This window comes from Mesoplodon densirostris, chromosome 16, assembly GCF_025265405.1.
Source record: "Mesoplodon densirostris isolate mMesDen1 chromosome 16, mMesDen1 primary haplotype, whole genome shotgun sequence".
NCBI lineage: Eukaryota > Metazoa > Chordata > Mammalia > Artiodactyla > Ziphiidae > Mesoplodon > Mesoplodon densirostris.
The window spans coordinates 30,052,451-30,070,646 of record NC_082676.1 but is presented as its reverse complement, the minus strand read 5'-3'; the positions used below and the strand labels follow the sequence as shown (position 1 = coordinate 30,070,646).

General features: G+C 42.5%; 2 protein-coding genes and 1 non-coding gene across 13 annotated transcripts in view; 2 read left to right on the top strand and 1 right to left on the bottom strand.

Annotated features, from left to right (window-relative positions):
* Window positions 1–1,876: 1,876 nt before the first annotated feature.
* FASTKD5 (FAST kinase domains 5) lies at window positions 1,877–11,323 on the top strand. 3 transcript variants are annotated; one of them, XM_060119896.1, is made up of 2 exons: window positions 1,877–1,964; window positions 8,563–11,323. In XM_060119896.1, the coding sequence occupies exon 2, from the start codon at window positions 8,600–8,602 to the stop codon at window positions 11,039–11,041; it is 2,442 nt and encodes an 813-aa protein (XP_059975879.1). In that variant the 5' UTR covers window positions 1,877–1,964; window positions 8,563–8,599; the 3' UTR covers window positions 11,042–11,323. The 3 variants fall into 3 exon arrangements, with proteins under 3 accessions (XP_059975879.1, XP_059975878.1, XP_059975877.1); XM_060119895.1 differs by lacking the exon at window positions 1,877–1,964 and adding an exon at window positions 5,995–6,037; XM_060119894.1 differs by lacking the exon at window positions 1,877–1,964 and adding an exon at window positions 8,305–8,394.
* UBOX5 (U-box domain containing 5) overlaps window positions 1,877–18,196 on the top strand; it is a 30,933-nt gene continuing 14,613 nt past the window's right edge. For 6 of the 9 annotated variants that reach the window (XM_060119910.1, XM_060119909.1, XM_060119905.1 and 3 more), the window contains exon 1: window positions 8,315–8,394. The gene's annotated coding sequence lies outside the window, so the exon portion shown is untranslated. Of the gene's footprint in view, window positions 1,965–5,955; window positions 6,038–7,424; window positions 7,461–8,314; window positions 8,395–18,196 lie in introns of those variants that run through there. The other 3 variants (XM_060119906.1, XM_060119907.1, XM_060119908.1) reach the window with 3 other exon arrangements.
* Window positions 3,150–3,222, bottom strand: TRNAG-GCC (transfer RNA glycine (anticodon GCC)). The gene has a single exon. It is a non-coding gene; the product is annotated as a tRNA-Gly (tRNA).

The window sequence follows — 18,196 nt, the reverse complement described above, 5'->3', positions numbered from 1 at the left end:
TCCCAAGGCCATAAAATCCTGAGTAGCGGTCTGAGATTCGAACCTGTGTCTAGGCTATTCAGTGACTTTCAGAGCCGTCCATCCACAGCGGTGTTTTCCCTCTGCAGGTCCTGTCTCTGCAGCAACATCTTGCTGTGGAAAACGTCTTTGGAAAACGCTGACAGAGTCTTTTGAGCCTCGGCCGCACCCGTCACTCGCAGAGCATACGGAAGTAGCGGGCACTTGGCCGGAAGTGGGGCTGTGCGTCCCGGGTGTAGCTGGAGAAGTCGCCGAGGCGCGGCCACTGGCTGGAGTGGCGACTGGTGTCGCGGCGACCGCGCTCCACAGGCTCAGGTGAGTGACGGCGGCCAGAGAGGAGGCCGCGGCGGCGCTCCCTGCCGAGTTTCCCGGCGCGGGCTGCGGGCACCTGTCCAAGGCCCGGCTCTAGGAGAACCTCGGCGACCCGGAGTTCTGTGGCCTTTGGCAGGCTGCTTACCTGAACCTTGAGTTTTCCTCTCTGAGACGGAGATGATAACAGTACTTGCTTCACAGGTCTTTTGTGAGAGCGTAGTGAGATATTCTGCCGCTTCTCTTATCACACTTCAATCTGCATGCGATTCATTGGGATCTGGAGGTTCGGATTTTGTAAGCCTGGGGTGGGGCCTGAGATTCTGCGTTAATCACCAGTTTCCAGGTGAGGCTGATGCCGCTGCTCCGCAGGCCGCACTTTGAGCAGCAAGGCCCTGCGGCATTTTGCTTAGTACCTGGGACAGGTTGAGTCTTCAGTAAATATCAATACGATATATACCCTTTCCCCATTTTTTCCCCCATTTTTTTAACAGATAGTTTCTGGTTGCACAAGACTAAGGGTGTTATTGATGTCCCCCTCCCTTTTTTCTCTCCAGGGATAAGAAAAATAATTGCCATTTCTCTTTCCGTACAAATCATGACACAGCTCTTCTTTCCTGACTCAGGGAGCTCTGGGGCCTCTCCACACCAGTTACGTTCATGGGCCTCCTCGGGTGATGCTTCATTGCCCACTCACTGCAGACCCTTGGACGGTGCTTCATCCTGTGGAGCTGGAGCCAAGTGCTTTAGCACCAACATGGCTAATGTTTTGTGCTTTAGTCATTTGTTGCTGCTGGAATCTGAATTTATGTTTTCTGCACTTTGCTCACACTTTGTGAATAGTAAGAACGGTCACCTAGATTCTGTGACTCGCTGCTCTGAATGGCCTTGGGCAAGCTCTGGGATGAATTTGCTTCTGCCTGGTAGACCAGAATAAAACCTAAAGACTCTGTGCTGAATAAGATAACTGAGAAAGTGAGGTTTTTGGCAGTTATGCACATCTAATTTGTCAGTATGATTTTCTTCCCCATTCATTGGTTTATTTTTCCTGGTCCCCAACAAAGCCTTGTCATTCATCATGCAAATAAGTCAACTTTGATACCAAAGAATTCTGACGTTTCCCCTTGACTTGTCTGAAATACTATACTGTGCAGCCTTGCAAATCTAGGAAAACAGATAAAACCAAATGTTCGGTTGTGCTAACAGTGATAGGTACTTGGACTGTTTATTTGGAAATTTTTTCACATGATTGTGGGTGCAGATAGTTTACATGTTGGGATTTTTGTCAGTCCTCTCGTAGACTGCAGTGCCTAGAGGAAGTTCGTTTTTTGCTATTTTAATTCTCAGGGCTACTCAACATATTTGCTAAAACAAAAATAGAGTTTGAAGTATCCATTTATTTGTGGTAATTTTATCAGGATATAAGTGGGTTAAATTTTTCTAGCAAAAGAATCAAATCAGAATTAAGGGATGAGATCTGGTAACTGGTAAATTGAATATGCTGAGGGTGTCATATACTTAATCTACAGTTAGCATGGCTGCCTTCCTCCGCCTGGCTCCCCTCCTCTAACTACTGGACTGTAGTTTAAAACGAAGCTATTCGGCCTTGCTCAGACCTGTACCTGGAAGGTGGAAAGGTAAGATTTCTCACTCTTGTGAAATCACATCATTCAGGGTGGTTTGGGCAGTGCCTTTCAGAACAGCCATGGTTGGTCCAGTGGTCTCTGAGGCTCCACTCTGGTTCTTTAGGACCCCTAAAGAGGAGATGGGAAGGAGAGTATCCTTGGGGCACTTAACTAGGAAAGGGGTTTTGTGAAATGATGTCACATAAATTTGAACCTTTAGAGGAGACATGGGGAGTTATTGATTGGGCATCTCATAGTGTTCTCTTCCCAGCTTTCTTATGGATTGTCTGGGAGCCCTTAAGTAAGGAGGAACTAACTCTCAGCTATATTTTTCTCTATCTGGGCAAAACATTCTGGCTTCCTCTCCTTTATAGTGCCTTTTCCCCCAACTCTTCTGCTTTATTGGTTCTGTATCTTCCTTGTGTTTCTTCCCTTTCTTTCTCCACAGTACTTAATACCCAGCTTCTGAAGTGGTTATATTTCAGATCTGTATACATAGATATGGTGTCTATCCAGTTGTGCTAAAAGTTACATGGTGAAAAAGTGAGTAGCTGCTGTTTGCCATTTGCAGTTTCACTCTGCATGGCTCTAAGATTATTTATTTTGTCATTGTTCTGTTACTGAGCATCCACAGAGAAGTTCTACAGACAATAGGAAGTGCTTGTACCAGAAATAACTTTTCAGCATTTTCCTTGAGTATGTAGGTTGCTTTCTTTTTTTTGTTATTATTAATTATTTATTTATTTAATTTTTTTTGGCTGTGTTGGGTCCTCGTTGCTGCACGCAGGCTCCCTCCAGTTGCAGCGAGCGAGGGCCGCTCCTCGTTGCGATGCACGGGCCGCTCACGTGGTGGCTTCTCCTGTTGCGGAGCGTGGGCTCCAGGCGCGCAGCCCTCAACAGTTGTGGCACATAGGCCCAGTAGTTGTGGCTCGAGAGCTCCAGAGCGCAGGCTCAGCAGTCGTGGCGCACGGGCTCAGCCGCTCCGCGGCATGTGAGATCCTCCGGGACCAGGGCTCGAACCCACATCCCCTGCATTGACAGGCAGACTCCCAACCGCTGCACCACCAGGGAAGTCCCAAGGTTGCTTTCTCTATTCACTGATTGTCTTTTTTTTTTAATTTTTTAATTTATTTATTTTGGCTGCACTGGGTCTTAGTTGCAACACGTGGGATCTTTGTTGCGGCATGTGGGATCTAGTTCCCCGACCAGGGATGGAACCTGGGCCCCCTGCATTGGCAGTGCAGAGTCTTACCCACTGGACCACCAGAGAAGTCCCTGATTGTCTTCTTGAAGAACACTTTAGTTTCCTGTTAGAACATGCATTTTGTAAATTTAAGTTTTTAAATTAAAAATACATGGCTTGGGCTTCCCTGGTGGCGCAGTGGTTGAGAGTCCACCTGCCGATGCAGGGGACACGGGTTTGTGCCCCGGTCTGGGAAGATCCCACATGCCGCGGAGCAGCTGGGCCCGTGAGCCATGGCCGCTGAGCCTGCGCGTCCGGAGCCTGTGCTCCGCAACGGGAGAAGCCACAACAGTGAGAGGCCTGCGTACCGCAAAAAAAAAAAAAAAAAATACATGACTTGGGACTCCCCTGGTGGCGCAGTGGTTAAGAATCTACCTGCCGATGCAGGAGACACGGGTTCGAGCCCTGGTCCGGGAAGATCCCACATGCTGCGGAGCAACTAAGCCCGTGTGCCACAGCTATTGAGCCTGTGCTCTAGAGCCCGTGAGCCACAACTACTAAGCCCATGCGCCACAACTACTGAAGCCCACGGACCTAGAGCCCGTGTTCCGCAACAAGAGAAGCCACTGCAGTGAGAGGCCCGCACACCACAATGAAGAGTAGCCCCCACTCGCACAACTAAAAGAAAGTCCGTGTGCAGCAACGAGAATCCAGTGCAGCCAAAAATAAATAAATTTATTAAGAAAAAAAAAGTACATGGCTTATGTAGTTAAATTCCCTGGTGGTCCAGTAGTTAGGACTCTGCGCTTTCACTGCCGAGGGCATAGGTTCAGTCCCTGGTCCAGGAGCTAAGATTCCACAAGCCATGCAGCGCCGCCAAAAAAAAAAAAAAAAAAAAAGGCAAATAGTTTGACAGATCTTATAACACTAAAATTAATTTCCTTTCTTTTCTCCCTCCATTTTTGTTACCCAGAGTCACTTTTCAACTATTTGCCTGTTTCTTTTGGCATTCGTTGGTGTATTTCTAAATAACATTTGTGTTTCTATTTCTTGATTTCTAGGATATATCTATGTCTATAAAATCTTTTGACTTCTCTGTTATGGACTTTGATGCTCTAGGTCTCTTGTATCACTACTCAGTTTTCTTCTACCCCACTTCCCCTCCCTTTAATGTCCCAACATAGATAGGTTGCTCATCATTTTTGGTGAGGCAGATATTCAAGGTTTATATAAATAAGATTATGTAAATATTGTTTACAGCTGAGTAAGGAGAGTAATATGATAACATTTTCTGTCTTGTTCAACTTTTTTGTGTTGTTTGGAATTAATCATTTTTGTTGCTGTTATTGGCTTGGTTTTCCATCTACCTATTACTTGTTCATCCTCAGATTACCCATCAGAAATGTAAATCTTCTCTCCTATGTAATATCCATCTCCTCCAGCATAAACTAGTTGCTCTTTGTGTATGCTCACAGCTGTAGTCCTGGGATCTTCCTTCATCATTATCCTGGGGTTTCCCTTTACTTCCCTTCTATGTTGAACTTATGTATAAACTTCAATTATAGTTCTCTTTACCTTAATACTGGGGCATCTTGTAAACTCATTCCTTCATGTAGATTTTGGTCTTTGAGATTTTCTTTTTGTTCTTTTTACAAGTAGTATATACTAGTGATAGCTAGGATCTTAGACTATTAGAGGTATGAGGGGCTTTGGGGCTCACCCAGTTCTAGTCCTCTAGCTTCCTGGCACCTAGAAACTGTATAGATTGTTTGGGGTCCTCCCCACACCCCTGTCTGGAATCTGACTCCCCTTCTTGTCTCTCCAATACACTAGCAATGTGGGTTTTGGAATCAGTTTGATGTGATGTCAAACCCCATTCTGTCCCTTGGCTGTGTAATCTTCAGCAGGTTTCTTAATCTTGTGAAGACTCTTTTTACTTATCAACAATATGGAGCTAATAAAACTTACCTTACAGAAAAGTTGTAAGGATTGGAACTGATGCAGATAAAGCAGCTCATTCAAGGCTTGCCACAGTGGAGACCCTGAGACAATTGTGGCTCTTGTTATTTCCATCTTGGGACTTAGCCTGTATTTTTTTTTTTTTTTTTTTTTTTTGGGCTGTGCCGCGCAGCATGTGGAATCTTAGTTCCCAGACCAGGGATCGAACCCGCGCCCCCCTGCATTGGAAGCGTGAAGTCTTATCACTGGACCAGCAGGGAAGTCCCTTAGCCTGTATCAAAAAGAGCCACATCAATTCAAAACACTGGATCTACACCAGTCAAATGATGTTCCACATGGTTCTTTTGTTCATTTCAGGACAACATACAGTAATCTCATTAAGTACTCTTAGGTAGTATTAATTGCAGTAACTTAAATTATTTAATGTGCTTTTTAAATTATATTATTTATAAAAGTATTTGTTAAATTAATCCATGTACTCTTCTATTTAACAGCTTTAACCCCAATAAAAAGGAAAAAAAAGTGAATTTATCAAAGGTGTAGCAGAAAGTCTCCCAACCGAGAAGCTACATAGTTACTTTCCTTTTATATAAGTATTGGGTTGGCCAAAAAGTTCATTTGGGAAAAACCAAATGAACTTTTTAGCCAACCCAGTATATTTTAAGTGATGGCACTTGTGTTCTGTTTGTTCCACTATTTGTATGTACTTTTCCATGTGTTGATGCCTGACACACACTTACTCTGTAAATCACCCTCCTCGTTCTGGAGAGACATATGGGTTTTCAGTTTTTTGCTATTGTTAAAAAAAATTTTTTTTGGTCTTTTTTTTTTTTTTTAAGTTTTTTCTTCAGATCTAGTTCCCAAGATGAGAAGAAGGACTTTGAACAATTGCTTTAGTTGCACATTCTGTTGAACTAAATTTAGATTCCAGCTTCCGAAACAGGTATTCTTTCTTTCTTTTTTTTTTTTTTAATATTTATTTATTTATTTATTTGGCTGTGTCAGGTCTCAGTTGCAGCACGCAGGACCTTTGTTGCAGCATGTGGGCATTGCAGTGTGCAGGCTTCTCTCTAGTTGTGGCACACAGGCTCCAGAGTGTGCGGGCTCAGTAGTTGCCCTGCAGCATGTGGGATCTTAGTTCCCCGACCAGGGATTGAACCCATATCCCCTCCATTGGCGGATTCTTAACCACTGGACCACCAGGGAAGTCCTCTGAAACAGGTATTATTAAAAGCCCTGTTCTGTCAGCTGAAGAGTTCTATTAATTGCTCTCTCCTTTGTTTCCACCATGCCTGTGCTGCAATATTAATTGAGATTCCTAGTGACTATTTTGAGGCATAAATCTTTAATTATCATCTAAGTGTTAAAGAAAAAATTATTTCAGTACTGTTTTTCTGATGTTTTCTAATTTTTAAAAAGTTGGCCATATGCATTCATAGGAGTAAGCTAATGGTCTATAGCAAACTTTTTCTGTAAAGGGCCAGATAGTAAATATTTTATGCTTTGCAGGCCATATATTCTCTGCCAAAATTACTCAGCTCTGCTCTTGTAGTGAGAAAACAGCCATAGACAATATTTAACAAATGGCCTGGCTATGTTCCGATAAAACTTTACTTAGAAAAACAGATGGAGGGCTGGATTTGGGCTCTGAGCCATAGTTTGCTAACACCTGATCCTATAGCATCTGGACCCACAGATTGAAACATAGTGGGCAGAATGGTCCCCAGGCCACAGTAAGAAACCAAGCGTATAAAGATTTGGCATGAGAGAATTCCGTTCTGGTTCACAAAGAAATTAGAGCATACATTTCTGCCATCCAGAGAAGCCTGTGTAGCTGGGCTACCTGAAAAAAGCTACCGGCCTGCCCTGCAGTCCTCTATTTCTTATGCTGTGGGCTCTGGAAGGAAGGGACTGACGGGAGTTGCTTAGGCATTTCAGAAAGTCATTCTGGCACCCTCGGAACCCTCATGGGATTTTCTGCAGCAAGAGCCCTGTCTGGTCCATATCTTGGCAGCTTAGGGCTTCCTGGGTTTTCTTTGTCAGGCCTTGGCATTTCTCAGGTGGAGGGAAAGACAATAAACATTGAAAGCAAGAGTACAGCAGAGTCATTTTCATAGCCTCTCATGGTTTCTACTATAGGAGAAAAATGGGACTTGGGCTGCTCACAGGCAGGATAATCAACACCTGACTCACTGGAAGCATTGCTAATCTGCCTCCTCCAGAGGAAAGCTGTGCTGTCCCCTTGTCATCAGGGCAGTTGCATGAATTGGTGCTCCCTGAGCCCAGCTTTGAGATGCTCTTTGTGTCCCACCCATGAATTGACAGTGAGTAGGGCCTGGGCCTTCTGCCCTCCCCCACCAAAGTGGGTGAGTTGTTTTTTTTTTTAATGTTTATTGGAGTATCGTTGCTTTACAATGCTGTGTTAGTTTCTGTTGTACAGCAAAGTGAATCAGTTATACATATATCCCCTCTTTTTTAGTTTTCCTTCCCATTTAGGTCACCACAGAGCACTGAGTAGAGTTCCCTGTGCTGTACAGTAGGTTCTCATTAGTTATCTGTTTTATGCATAGTAGTGTATATATGTCAATCTCAATCTCCCAATTCATCCCACCCCCCACCCTTGGTATCCATACATTTGTTCTCTACGTCTGTGTCTCTATTTCTTCTTTGCAGATAAGTTCATCTGTACCAGTTTTTCTAGATTCCATATATAAGCTATATTATATGATATTTGTTTTTCTCTTTCTGACTTAATTCACTCTGTATGACAGTCTCTAGGTCTATCCATGTCTGCAAATGGCACAATTTCATTCCTTGTGAGTGAGTTTTTGAGTTTACTTCCCAAGTACATGACTACTCTGTGATAGTGATTTAGACTGGAGAGGTCTGGAAGGAGGATAGGCATCTTCTAAGAGGTACAGGAGCAGCATTAGAACAACCAAATTCTGTAATCAGAAGGAGGAACGGAGAAGGTTATTGTGGGTATAATTAATTAAACTTTACCCCAAATCCCACTTTTTACTTTAGCTGTTAGTATGGCAGCTTTTACCAACTTTCTTATTCTCCAAGTATGCTCTTTATGTGTTGATATCAAAGAGGTGGAATACATTGCTCACTTTTGTTCCCAGCTTTCTCTTTGGAAATCTGCCTGCCTCCTTCCTGTTGGATGTTAGTGGAACAGCTGTTTCTAAGCATAAAGGAAGTCTGTCCAGAGGACAAAGGAAGTTCAGACTGAGGAGCAGTCCGAAGAACTGCCCAATAGCACCCTGGGTTTGGGGCTTTCCTTTGCCTTTATGCAAGGTACATGGGGTTTATCCTTGATGTATGCTGTCTTGTGGTTTGGGCGTTCACCAGCATTGAACTTACTTGAGTGGACAGTGGTGTAGTTTTAATCCATTTCTTAAAGTGTGTAAATTTTGGTATTATGATAGGTGGAAGCCACTTACTCTTCATCTACCCTTCTTTCAGTATCTGGCACCAATTCTGGCCCAGTCATTTGTGATCCATGGCTCTTGTGATATGCCGAAGATTTCCAGGCAGTTTCTGTGGAATGCCTTCTCATCCAGCTCTAATCAAGAACCATGTAAACAAGAAATTGCTTGGTCAAACCTGTGAGGACTGTGTTCTGACTGCCAAAATGATCAGTTCTGACACCAGAATGACAGCCACTCTCAAGCTGTTAAAAGCTTTAAGATACCGAGCTTTTTGCAATCCTTTTACCTACAGTGCAACCCAAAGTGTGGCATGTTGGAATATGAGAAGCTGCGCATGGCGCAAAGGACAGGACTCTCCAGAAAACAGCCTCTGCCATCCTGCCAAAAAAGTTAACATTTGTAGCACCTCTGCTTCTGGGAGAATTCTGACAATTAGCAGTACCCTCCCCAGTTTGGAATTCAGCAGGGCTTCTGCCTCTAAGGCCAGCACGTTGAAGCCGGGCTCACCCAGGGCCATGAGAGTTGATGAAGAGGATGTAGAAACTTTTGATTCCTTTGAAGACCCTCGAGTTTTCCTACAGCTAAGACCAGAATACCAGCTTCACAGCTATAACAGGTCTGAGACTTGTCAGCCCCTGTCTGTTTCAGAAGGTGAACTAATTTTGCACAAAGTCACAGTTTATCAAGATAATCTCCAGCCTCAAATTATTGCTGACTATTTTTGTAAGCTGAGCTCTTTGCCTGCAGAGCAGCATCCTGTTTTGCTGTCCAATGCCAGCTTTGCTCTGCTCTGCCAGCTGAGTGTGAAAAACATAAATGTCTTTGATGCCCCAGATCTGATCCGTATTTTGAAAGCCTTTGTCAGTTTAGGAATTCCTCATTCCCATTCAATGCTAGATGTGTTTGAAACCAAATTTTGCCATAAGGTATGGGAGGTGAGTCTGGATCAACTTCTCTTGGTGGCTGACCTCTGGCGGTACTTGGGCCGCAGAGTACCTCGGTTTTTAAAAATCTTTTTTAGTTATCTTAATTTGCACTGGCAAGAGCTATCCTTGTCCCAGCTGATTCACTTAATTTATATTATAGGTGAAAATCGTCAGGCACCCCAGGACCTAATGAAAAAATTGGAATCATTAATCCTCAAGTATATAGATTTGATCAATTTAGAGGAGGTTGGTACAATCTGTTTGGGGTTTTTTAAATCAAGTAGTAGTCTCTCTGAATTTGTCATGCGGAAAATTGGAGACCTGGCTTGTGCTGACATGCGGCATCTGAGTAGTTATGCTTTAGTGAATATTCTTAAAATGTTCCGTTTCACTCATGTGGATCACGTAAATTTCATGAAGCAGTTTGGACAGATTGCTCCTCAGCGAATTCCTTCTCTGGGAGTTCAAGGTGTCATGCACCTGACTCTTGCCTGCTCGGCCTTACGCATCCTGGATGAAGGAGTAATGAATGCTGTGGCTGCTTCTTTGCCTCCTAGGGTAGCATACTGTCGAAGTAAAGATGTTGCCAAGATTCTGTGGTCATTTGGAACTCTGAATTATAAGCCACCCAATGCAAAAGAGTTTTATTCTAGCCTGATAAATGAGATTCACAGAAAGATGCCTGAGTTCAACCGATACCCAGAACACCTGCTCACCTGCCTGCTGGGCCTGGCATTTTCTGAGTACTTTCCAATAGAGCTCATAGATTTTGCTTTGAGTCCAGGGTTTGTCAGGTTAGCTCAAGAAAGAAGTAAGTTTGAGGTCACCAAGGAGCTGTATACTCTTGATGGTACAGTTGGCATTGAGTGTCCAGAGTACAGAGGCAATCGTCTTAGTTCTCACCTTCAGCAAAAGGCATTGGAAATGCTGTGGAATTTAGCAAGGAAGGATATGAACTCAAAGCCTGAATTCCTAGAAGCTCTCTTTTTACTTGAGACAATGTTGGGTGGGCCCCAGTATGTCAAACACCATATGATTTTACCTCATACCCGATCTTCTGATTTAGAGGTTCAGCTTGATGTTAACATGAAGCCATTACCATTTAACAGAGAAGCCACACCAACTGAAGATGTAGCCAAATTAAGGCTTAAGCATGTGGGAATCAGCCTTACAGATGATTTGATGAATCAGCTACTAAAAGGGAAATCAAGAGGGTATTTGCAGGGGGAAACTGAGTCAGACAGTGGGCAGCAGCCCATGAAATTAGAGGAGGTGGCCATACCTATGGGGGGCTCCCTTTGCAATACGGCAGACAGATTGGAGGCCATGGAGATGGCTGGCCTGTGCCCCCCGGCCTGCAGGCAGGCCCCACAAGTGAAACTGGCTATTCAGTTGACAAACAAGAACCAGTATTGCTATGGTTCCAGGGATCTGCTTGGACTACATAATATGAAGAGGCGGCAGCTGAATCAGCTTGGATACCATGTGGTGGAGTTATCTCACTGGGAATGGCTCCCGCTACTGAAACGAACTCGCTTAGAAAAGCTGGCATTTCTCCATGAGAAAGTGTTCACCTCTGCTCTCTGAAGGGCCTTCAGGGTCATTTCTAGTCATAAATGCTGTAGATGTGCACTGTGCCAGGTGTTGTGAAACAGTTATAAAAGCCAGAATGTAGAGTTGGTAATAAAATCATCTGTTGAGGAGACTTAGTTGTGTTCTTTTCTGTGGCAGATAGAAGCTAGCATACGTTACTGTGAAATAATTGTAACCTGGTTCAGTTATATAAGTTGCTGTTAATTTGTGCAGGTAAATAATAAACATCTTAAAATGTCTTATGGTCAAGTAACTCCTATCTCATTTTCCTTTCTGTTTACCGGCCTCATCTCATGGTTATTTTGAATTTTTAGGACAGAAGTATAGTCAGGCATTGTCTAAAGCTCATTTAAAAAAACTGATTTTCTTATACTTTGTTTTAAAGAAAAATCTAAGCTTCACTTAGATTTCACCATTTTTCCCCCATGCATGTTTTCTTCACACCCTCTAAAATTAAAGTCCTTTTCATTTTCGTTTAGATTTGGTTGGTTGTCGTTAGTTGCTCATTCTTCCTGTTTCAAAGAGCCATTTCAGAATTACCTTAATATCTTCCTCTTAGCCCCCTTGTCTGCATTTCTACTTCTCTTACATAATTCCTCCTCGCCCCACTCCCAAGGATATTTTCTCCTTAAAATTGGACCTAGAAGAGTAGAATTACATGAGTGCCTGTTGGGCCAGTGGTTCCCAAATCTGATGACCAGGCAGAATGTTTTTCATGGCAAGTAGCTCTGACAAGAAGGAAATGTATTACTCCCATAAGAGGTAGTCTAGGGGGCTTCAGGTTTGTATTAGAGCCACAAGCATAAGAAGATTGTATATATGTAAGAAACTTAATACAGGTAACTTTTATAAACACTTGGGGTCTATGAGAATTTGTTTTAAAACGGGCTCCTCCCACCATTATTTAGGTTTCCTCTCAAGTCATTTCCCCATCCGTGCTCACTAAAATTACCCCATTGGCCTTTGATCATGCTCTGTCACCTTCAGCTTCATTATCCTCATTGCGTTCAGCAGTATCAGAAATTATTCTTTCTTTACTTACTGGTTTCCCTGTTGGAAGGTAGCTCCTTGAGTTAACTTTGTCTAGAATTTATCTGCAGTGCCTAGAATGGGTCCTGGGACATAATAATGTTTAGTGAGTGTGGTCTGGGGAATTTAGAGTGGTTGGGCATTGCTGGAGAGTTGGGGGTAGAAGGAAGGCAGAGGGTGGGGCTAGAGAGAGAGAATATCTGGGTCACAAGCCTTATGGCCTTGCTAAAGAGCCTAGGTTTACAGGGGCTAGAGTGCCTCTGAAGGGTCTAAGGGAGTAATTGGAGAGATTCATGTTTTAGAAACGTTAGGTAAAAAGCAGGATAGAACTAGATTGAGTGGTGGGGGTGTGTGAGATCAATCAGGGAGAATATTTCACAAATGTGTGCAAGAGCTCATGTGAGAGACAATGAAGGCCAAAATTATGGGAATGGAAAGTTTAAATTTCAAAGATGTTTGGAAGGGGAAGAAGATCAATACTTGCTAATTGATCAGTTTGGGGAATGATGATTTTAGTGCCTAGATTGATAGGGAGTCAGCAACTACAATTGAGACTAAAGCAGGAAATGTGTTTGGGTACAGAGTTAATGCTGAGTCTGCCCAAGTCATGCTGAGATGGGCCTCTAGGCAGAAGGGTCCAGGCTGGGGTCTCAAATGGGCATGAAGTCAGATGGCAGAACCATGAGTGAAATTGCCTAGGACAGGTGGAAAGTAGGTTATTGCAGGTAGAGAGGGGAAAAGATGACCAAGAGTAGAATACCAGAATTTATAGGGAGGGTAAAGCAAAGGGATCCAGTGATAAAGACAGGAAAAGAACAGTTAGATAATCAGACTTAGGAAAAATAGGGGCATAGAAGTAAGTCTGGGCTCCCCAAGACCACTTTCACTAGAATGATTCACAGAACTAAGAAAAACTTAGAGTTGTGGTTTATTATAGTGAAAGGATACAGATTAAAATCAGCAAAAGAAAAACGCACATAGTGTAGAGTCTGGGAGAGGCCAGTCACAAGCTTTTAGTTGTCCTTGTCCAGTGGAGACATACAGTCTGCTCTTAATTCATCCCAACAATGATGTTTGCCAATATGTACAGATATTGCCAGTCAGGGAAGCTCACCTGAGTCTTGGTGTGCAGGGTTGTTATTTGGGGTCAGTCATGTAGACATGGAGTGAGTGCCCACATGGCTGACCTTAGTTACTCAGTCCCCAGCCCCTCCAGAGGCCCAGTTTATACAGCATGACCCAAGGCTCCCACCATAAATTACTTTGTTAATGTAAACTATCTGGTGTGGCCCAAGGTCCTAGATATATATACAACAGTCTTATCAGGCACAATGTTCCAAAGGCTTAGAGATTATATCCCAGGACTTGGTGAAGTTTCTTTGGAATGTGCAAGACTTGAATACCCCAAACCTGCTGAGTTAACCTTTCACTGCACAGAAGCCAAGGGTAAAGAGTATTTCAGGAAGGAAAGGGTTTGTATAGTCAGTTGCTAGGGAGAGAGCAATTAAGGCAAGAACTGAAAAATCTTCAATCAGTTTAGCAACTTGGATGTCACTGATGACCTTAACAATAGCAATTTGAATTGAATTGTCAGGGCAAAAGCCAGACTGCACACCTGTTGAATGAGTGGAGTTAAGGAATGGATTGCAAATATTGAGGCAGTTCCTTGGGAATCTTCGAAGGGATGGGGAAACTTGAGCAGGATTTAGAATGGGACTAGGATTGCCAGATAAAATATAGTATGCCCAGTTAAATTTGAATTTCAGATAAGTAGTGAATAATGTTTTGTAAAATACATGTAAAATTGGCCATTTTAAACAAAGTGTACAATTCAGTGATATTTACTACATTGATGGTGTTGTGTACCCAGTCATCACTATCTACTTGCAGAACAGTTTCTTCACCCCCAAAGGAAACTCCATACCCATTAAGCAGTCACCCCACATTTCCCCCTTCCTCAGACCCTGGCAGCCACTAATCTGCTTTGTCTCTATGGATTTGCATATATGGATATTTCATATAAATGGAATTGTACAATATGCAGCTTTCTGTGTCTGACTTCTACTTAGCATAATATTTTCTAGGTTCATCCGTGTTATAGCATGTACTAGTACTTCATTCTTTTTTGTGGCCAAAAAATACTCCATTTCATATATATACAATATCTTATTTATCCACTCATCAGTTGATGGACATCAGGTTGTTTTCACATTTTAGCTATTATGAATAGTGCTGCTGTGGACACTCATATACAAATTTTTGTTTGAACACCTGTTTTCAGTACTTTTGGGTATATACCTAGGAGTGAAATTGCTGGGTCATGTATTAATTCTATGTTTAACTTATTGAGGAACCACCATACTTCCGCAGTGGCTATACCATTTTACATTCCTGCCAGAATGTACTAGGGTTCCAGTTTCTCCACATCTTTGCTATTTAAAAAAAATAGCCATCCTAGTGGATGTGAAGTGATATCTTATTGTGGTTTTGATTTGCATTTCCCTAGTGACTGATGATGTTTAGTAGCTTTTCAATCTTAATATCAAGTATTCCAACCCATGAACACAGGATGTCTTTCCATTTACTTAGCTCTTTAATTTCTTTCCTTTTTTTAAAAAAAAAATTTATTTATTTATTTAGGTTGTGTTGGGTCTTTGTTGCTGTGCATGGGCTTTCTCTCAAGTTGTAGCGAGTGGGGTGCTACTCTTCATTGTGGTGCGCGGGCTTCTCATTGCGGTGGCTTCTCTTGTTGCAGAGCACGGGCTCTAGGCTAGCGGGCTTCAGTAGCTGTGGCACGCGGTCTCTAGAGCACAGGCTCAGTAGTTGTGATGCATGGGCTTAGTTGCTCCGCAGCATGTGGGATCTCCCCTGTCCAGAGCTCGAACCCATGTCCCCTGCATTGGCAGGTGGATTCTTAACCACTGCGCCACCAGGGAAGTCCAATCTTTAATTTCTTTCAACAACATTTTGTAGTTTTCAGTGTGTAAGTTTTGCACCTTCTCAGTTAAATTTATTCCTAAGTATTTTATTCTTTTTGATGCTATTGTAGATGGAATTTTCTTAATTTCCTTTATGAATTGCTATTGCTAGTATATAGAAATACAACTGATTTACCCTGCACCTTTGCTCAATTCTTTTATTAGCTCTTCTAAGTTTTGTGTATGTATATGTGTATATTCTTTAGGATTTTCTATATATGGGATCATGTCATCTGTGTATAGAGATAATTTTACTTCTTCCTTTCCACTTTGGATACTTTTTAATTTCATTTTCTTCCCTAGTTGCTCTGGCTAGAACTTCTAGACAAAGTTGAATTGTAGTGGTGAAAGCAGGCATCCTCGTCTTGTTCCGGATCTTAGGGGGAATGCTTTTAGTCTTTCACCACTGAGTATAATATTAGCTGTGGATTTTTCGTAAATGTCCTTTATTGTGTTGAGGAAGTTCCTTTCTATTCGTAGTTTGCTGAATGTGCAATAAATAATTTTTTAGTGTAAGTATGTCCCAAGTAGTACATGGAACATTCTTATACTAAACAAACAACCAAAAAAAGTCCATTGTTTATCCAAATTTCAGATTTAAGTGGGCATTTAAAATTTTTATTTGCTAAATTGACAACCCTAAGATAGACAAGGCTGGGTTCTTTTGAGGTGGCTGATGGGGGCAGAAGAGACTTGAATGTTGTTTACATGTTGAGGAAAGGGTCCAATAGTCAGAGATAAGTTGAAGATTCAAGAGAGAGGCAAGAACAGATGGAATAAGGCCCTGGAGGAGAAGGACAGAGTTAGGGTCAGGTTTGTATGTGAGGAGCTTGGTTGCCTTACCTGGGTTCCCATATAATTTTTCTGACACTGCTATTAAGGTACGGAGTAAATGGTATTAGAACCCGTGCCCATCTGTGCCTTGTTTTGATCCTGTGAGTTTCTTAAGAGTAAAAACTGTGTCCACTTGTGCCTAGCAAAGTATCTTGCACATATTAAGCTCTTGAAGGGTGAATTGGCTCCAGGTATATAACATTGCAAGCTTCTTTTGGGCCTACACCTGTGTTTTGGTCTTCCTGCTTCCCTCTCATCGGTGGGTGACTATGTGGGATAGGCTGGGACAGCTGTCTTTCATTTTAACCAGCTATAAAAAAAAATGCACACAAGTCAGATTTTTTACTTGGATGGACCAGTAACTCAATTTAGAAATTATAAGAAGTATTGTACTTCTTTAAAAGCTGAAATGTCCAATTTATGAAATTGCTCAGTGCCTTGGTATTCCACCCACTCTTTGATGCTAAATGCTTTTCTCTTATTTGACAGGTAATCTTTTTTTTTTATTCTGTAACCTGTTTGAGCCTAGTCTTTAAAATATGTGTATCTGCCAGAATTACTTTCCATTACATTTTCATGAGACTCAAAAATCAGCTTGTATAACTCAGCTATGGCAACTTCTTTGTAAGCCAAAGGAAGATGGATGCACAGGTGTCCAGAAAGTGTCATGGTCACCTTATTCTCTTCTAAGTTATCCCTCCACACTTCCCCACCTCTAGGTTCTGAGTCATCAGCAACAAAAAGGTTTGCTTGGGTGCTTTAAGCTCCAAGGAAGCACAGACAGAAACCTTCCAGATAGGATGTCCCAGTTTGCTTGGGACTTTCCTGGTTTTAGCAGTGAAAGTTCCACGTTCTGAAAAAAACCCTCAGTCCTTGGTATACCATATTGTTGGTCACCCTACCTCTGGGTCCCTTCTCAGTCCTTCCCTTGCATTTTCCCTTCCTCAGCCTGGTACAGGGAGGCAGAGGAGAAAGGTCTGTCTCCGTGTGGACATCCAGTCCTGTAGGGGCTGTCAGCTGCAAGAAATACTCTGAGCGTGTATCTGGAGCCTCATTCTTCTTCCTCTTTTTTTAATAAATTTATTTATTTATTTATTTTTGGCTGCGCCCAGGCTTTCTCTAGTTTTGGCGAGCGGGGGCTACTCTTCGTTGCAATGCGCAGGCCTCTCATTGCGGTGGCTTCTCTTGTTGTGGAGCATGGGCTCTAGGCGCGCAGGCTTCAGTAGTTGTGGCATACGGGCTCTAGAGAGCAGGCTCAGTAGTTGTGGCGCATGGGCTTAGTTGCCCTGCAGTATCTGGGATTTTCCTGGACTAGGGCTTGAACCCATGTCCGCTGCATTAGCAGGTGGATTCTTAACCACTGCGCCACCAGGGAAGTCCCTCAAGTTTGTTTCTTATAGTGTGGGTAGTGGAATTAAACTGGAGTGTTCAGTTGAGGAGCTTAGATCTGGGTGAGGAACTTTAAGACTTCTGTGGTAATAGAGTATTTGGATTTATAAAAGGACAGTACAAGGGATCCTTGTGATGGAACTGTTCTGTATCTTGACTTTGGTACACACAAAGTGATTACATAAATCTGTGCAGAGAATAAAATTGCACAGAACTTAATAAACAGGCACACACAAATGAGTACATGTAAAACTGGTGAAATCTGAGTAGGATCAGTAGATTGTGTCATTGTCAGTTTCCTGGTAGTAATGTTGCACTATAACTATGCCTTTCCAGCCCTGCTTCCTCCAGCTGAGTGGCATATTCAGCATTTCCTGGATTGGCCTCACATTGTCCTGTTTCTGTGCCTTGACTCTTACTGGTCCTTCTCCCTAGTGCCCTTCCTATTTTGTTCCTGTTCTTGTCTCTTGGCTCCTATAGTCAAGCACATATTGTACGATTTACCACTAGTCTGTGGTATCTGTCCTTCTTCAAAGTTGTCCATGAGGTCAGACATGTGTCTTAGTTGTCTCTAGTTCAAACGTTACTCCTGTGAGTTCTTCCCTGACTTCTGGGTATACCTTTGGCCAATGTTTTCAGTCTTTTTCATCAAAAGCCACAGTACATTTTATATTGAACCTAGTATATATTTGTTATATGTATTTGTATAAAACTGAAACAAAAGTCTCATGAAATAATGCACTATGTGCACTTTGGTATTTTGTACTTTTTTAGTTCATATTTCTTTTCTTCAACCTATAACTTGATTTTAAAACAACAAATTGAAAAACATTGATTAGACCATCCTTCCCTACTCTTAATGTCATCTGTGAAAAGCTCTGTTACAAACCTTTGTATTCCATAATCACTGTTGGAAGGA

What these genes read in the sequence shown, in the direction of transcription:
- FASTKD5 (XM_060119896.1), top strand. Translation starts at nt 8,600, where the DNA reads ATGGCTCTTGTGATATGCCGAAGATTTCCAGGCAGTTTCTGTGGAATG.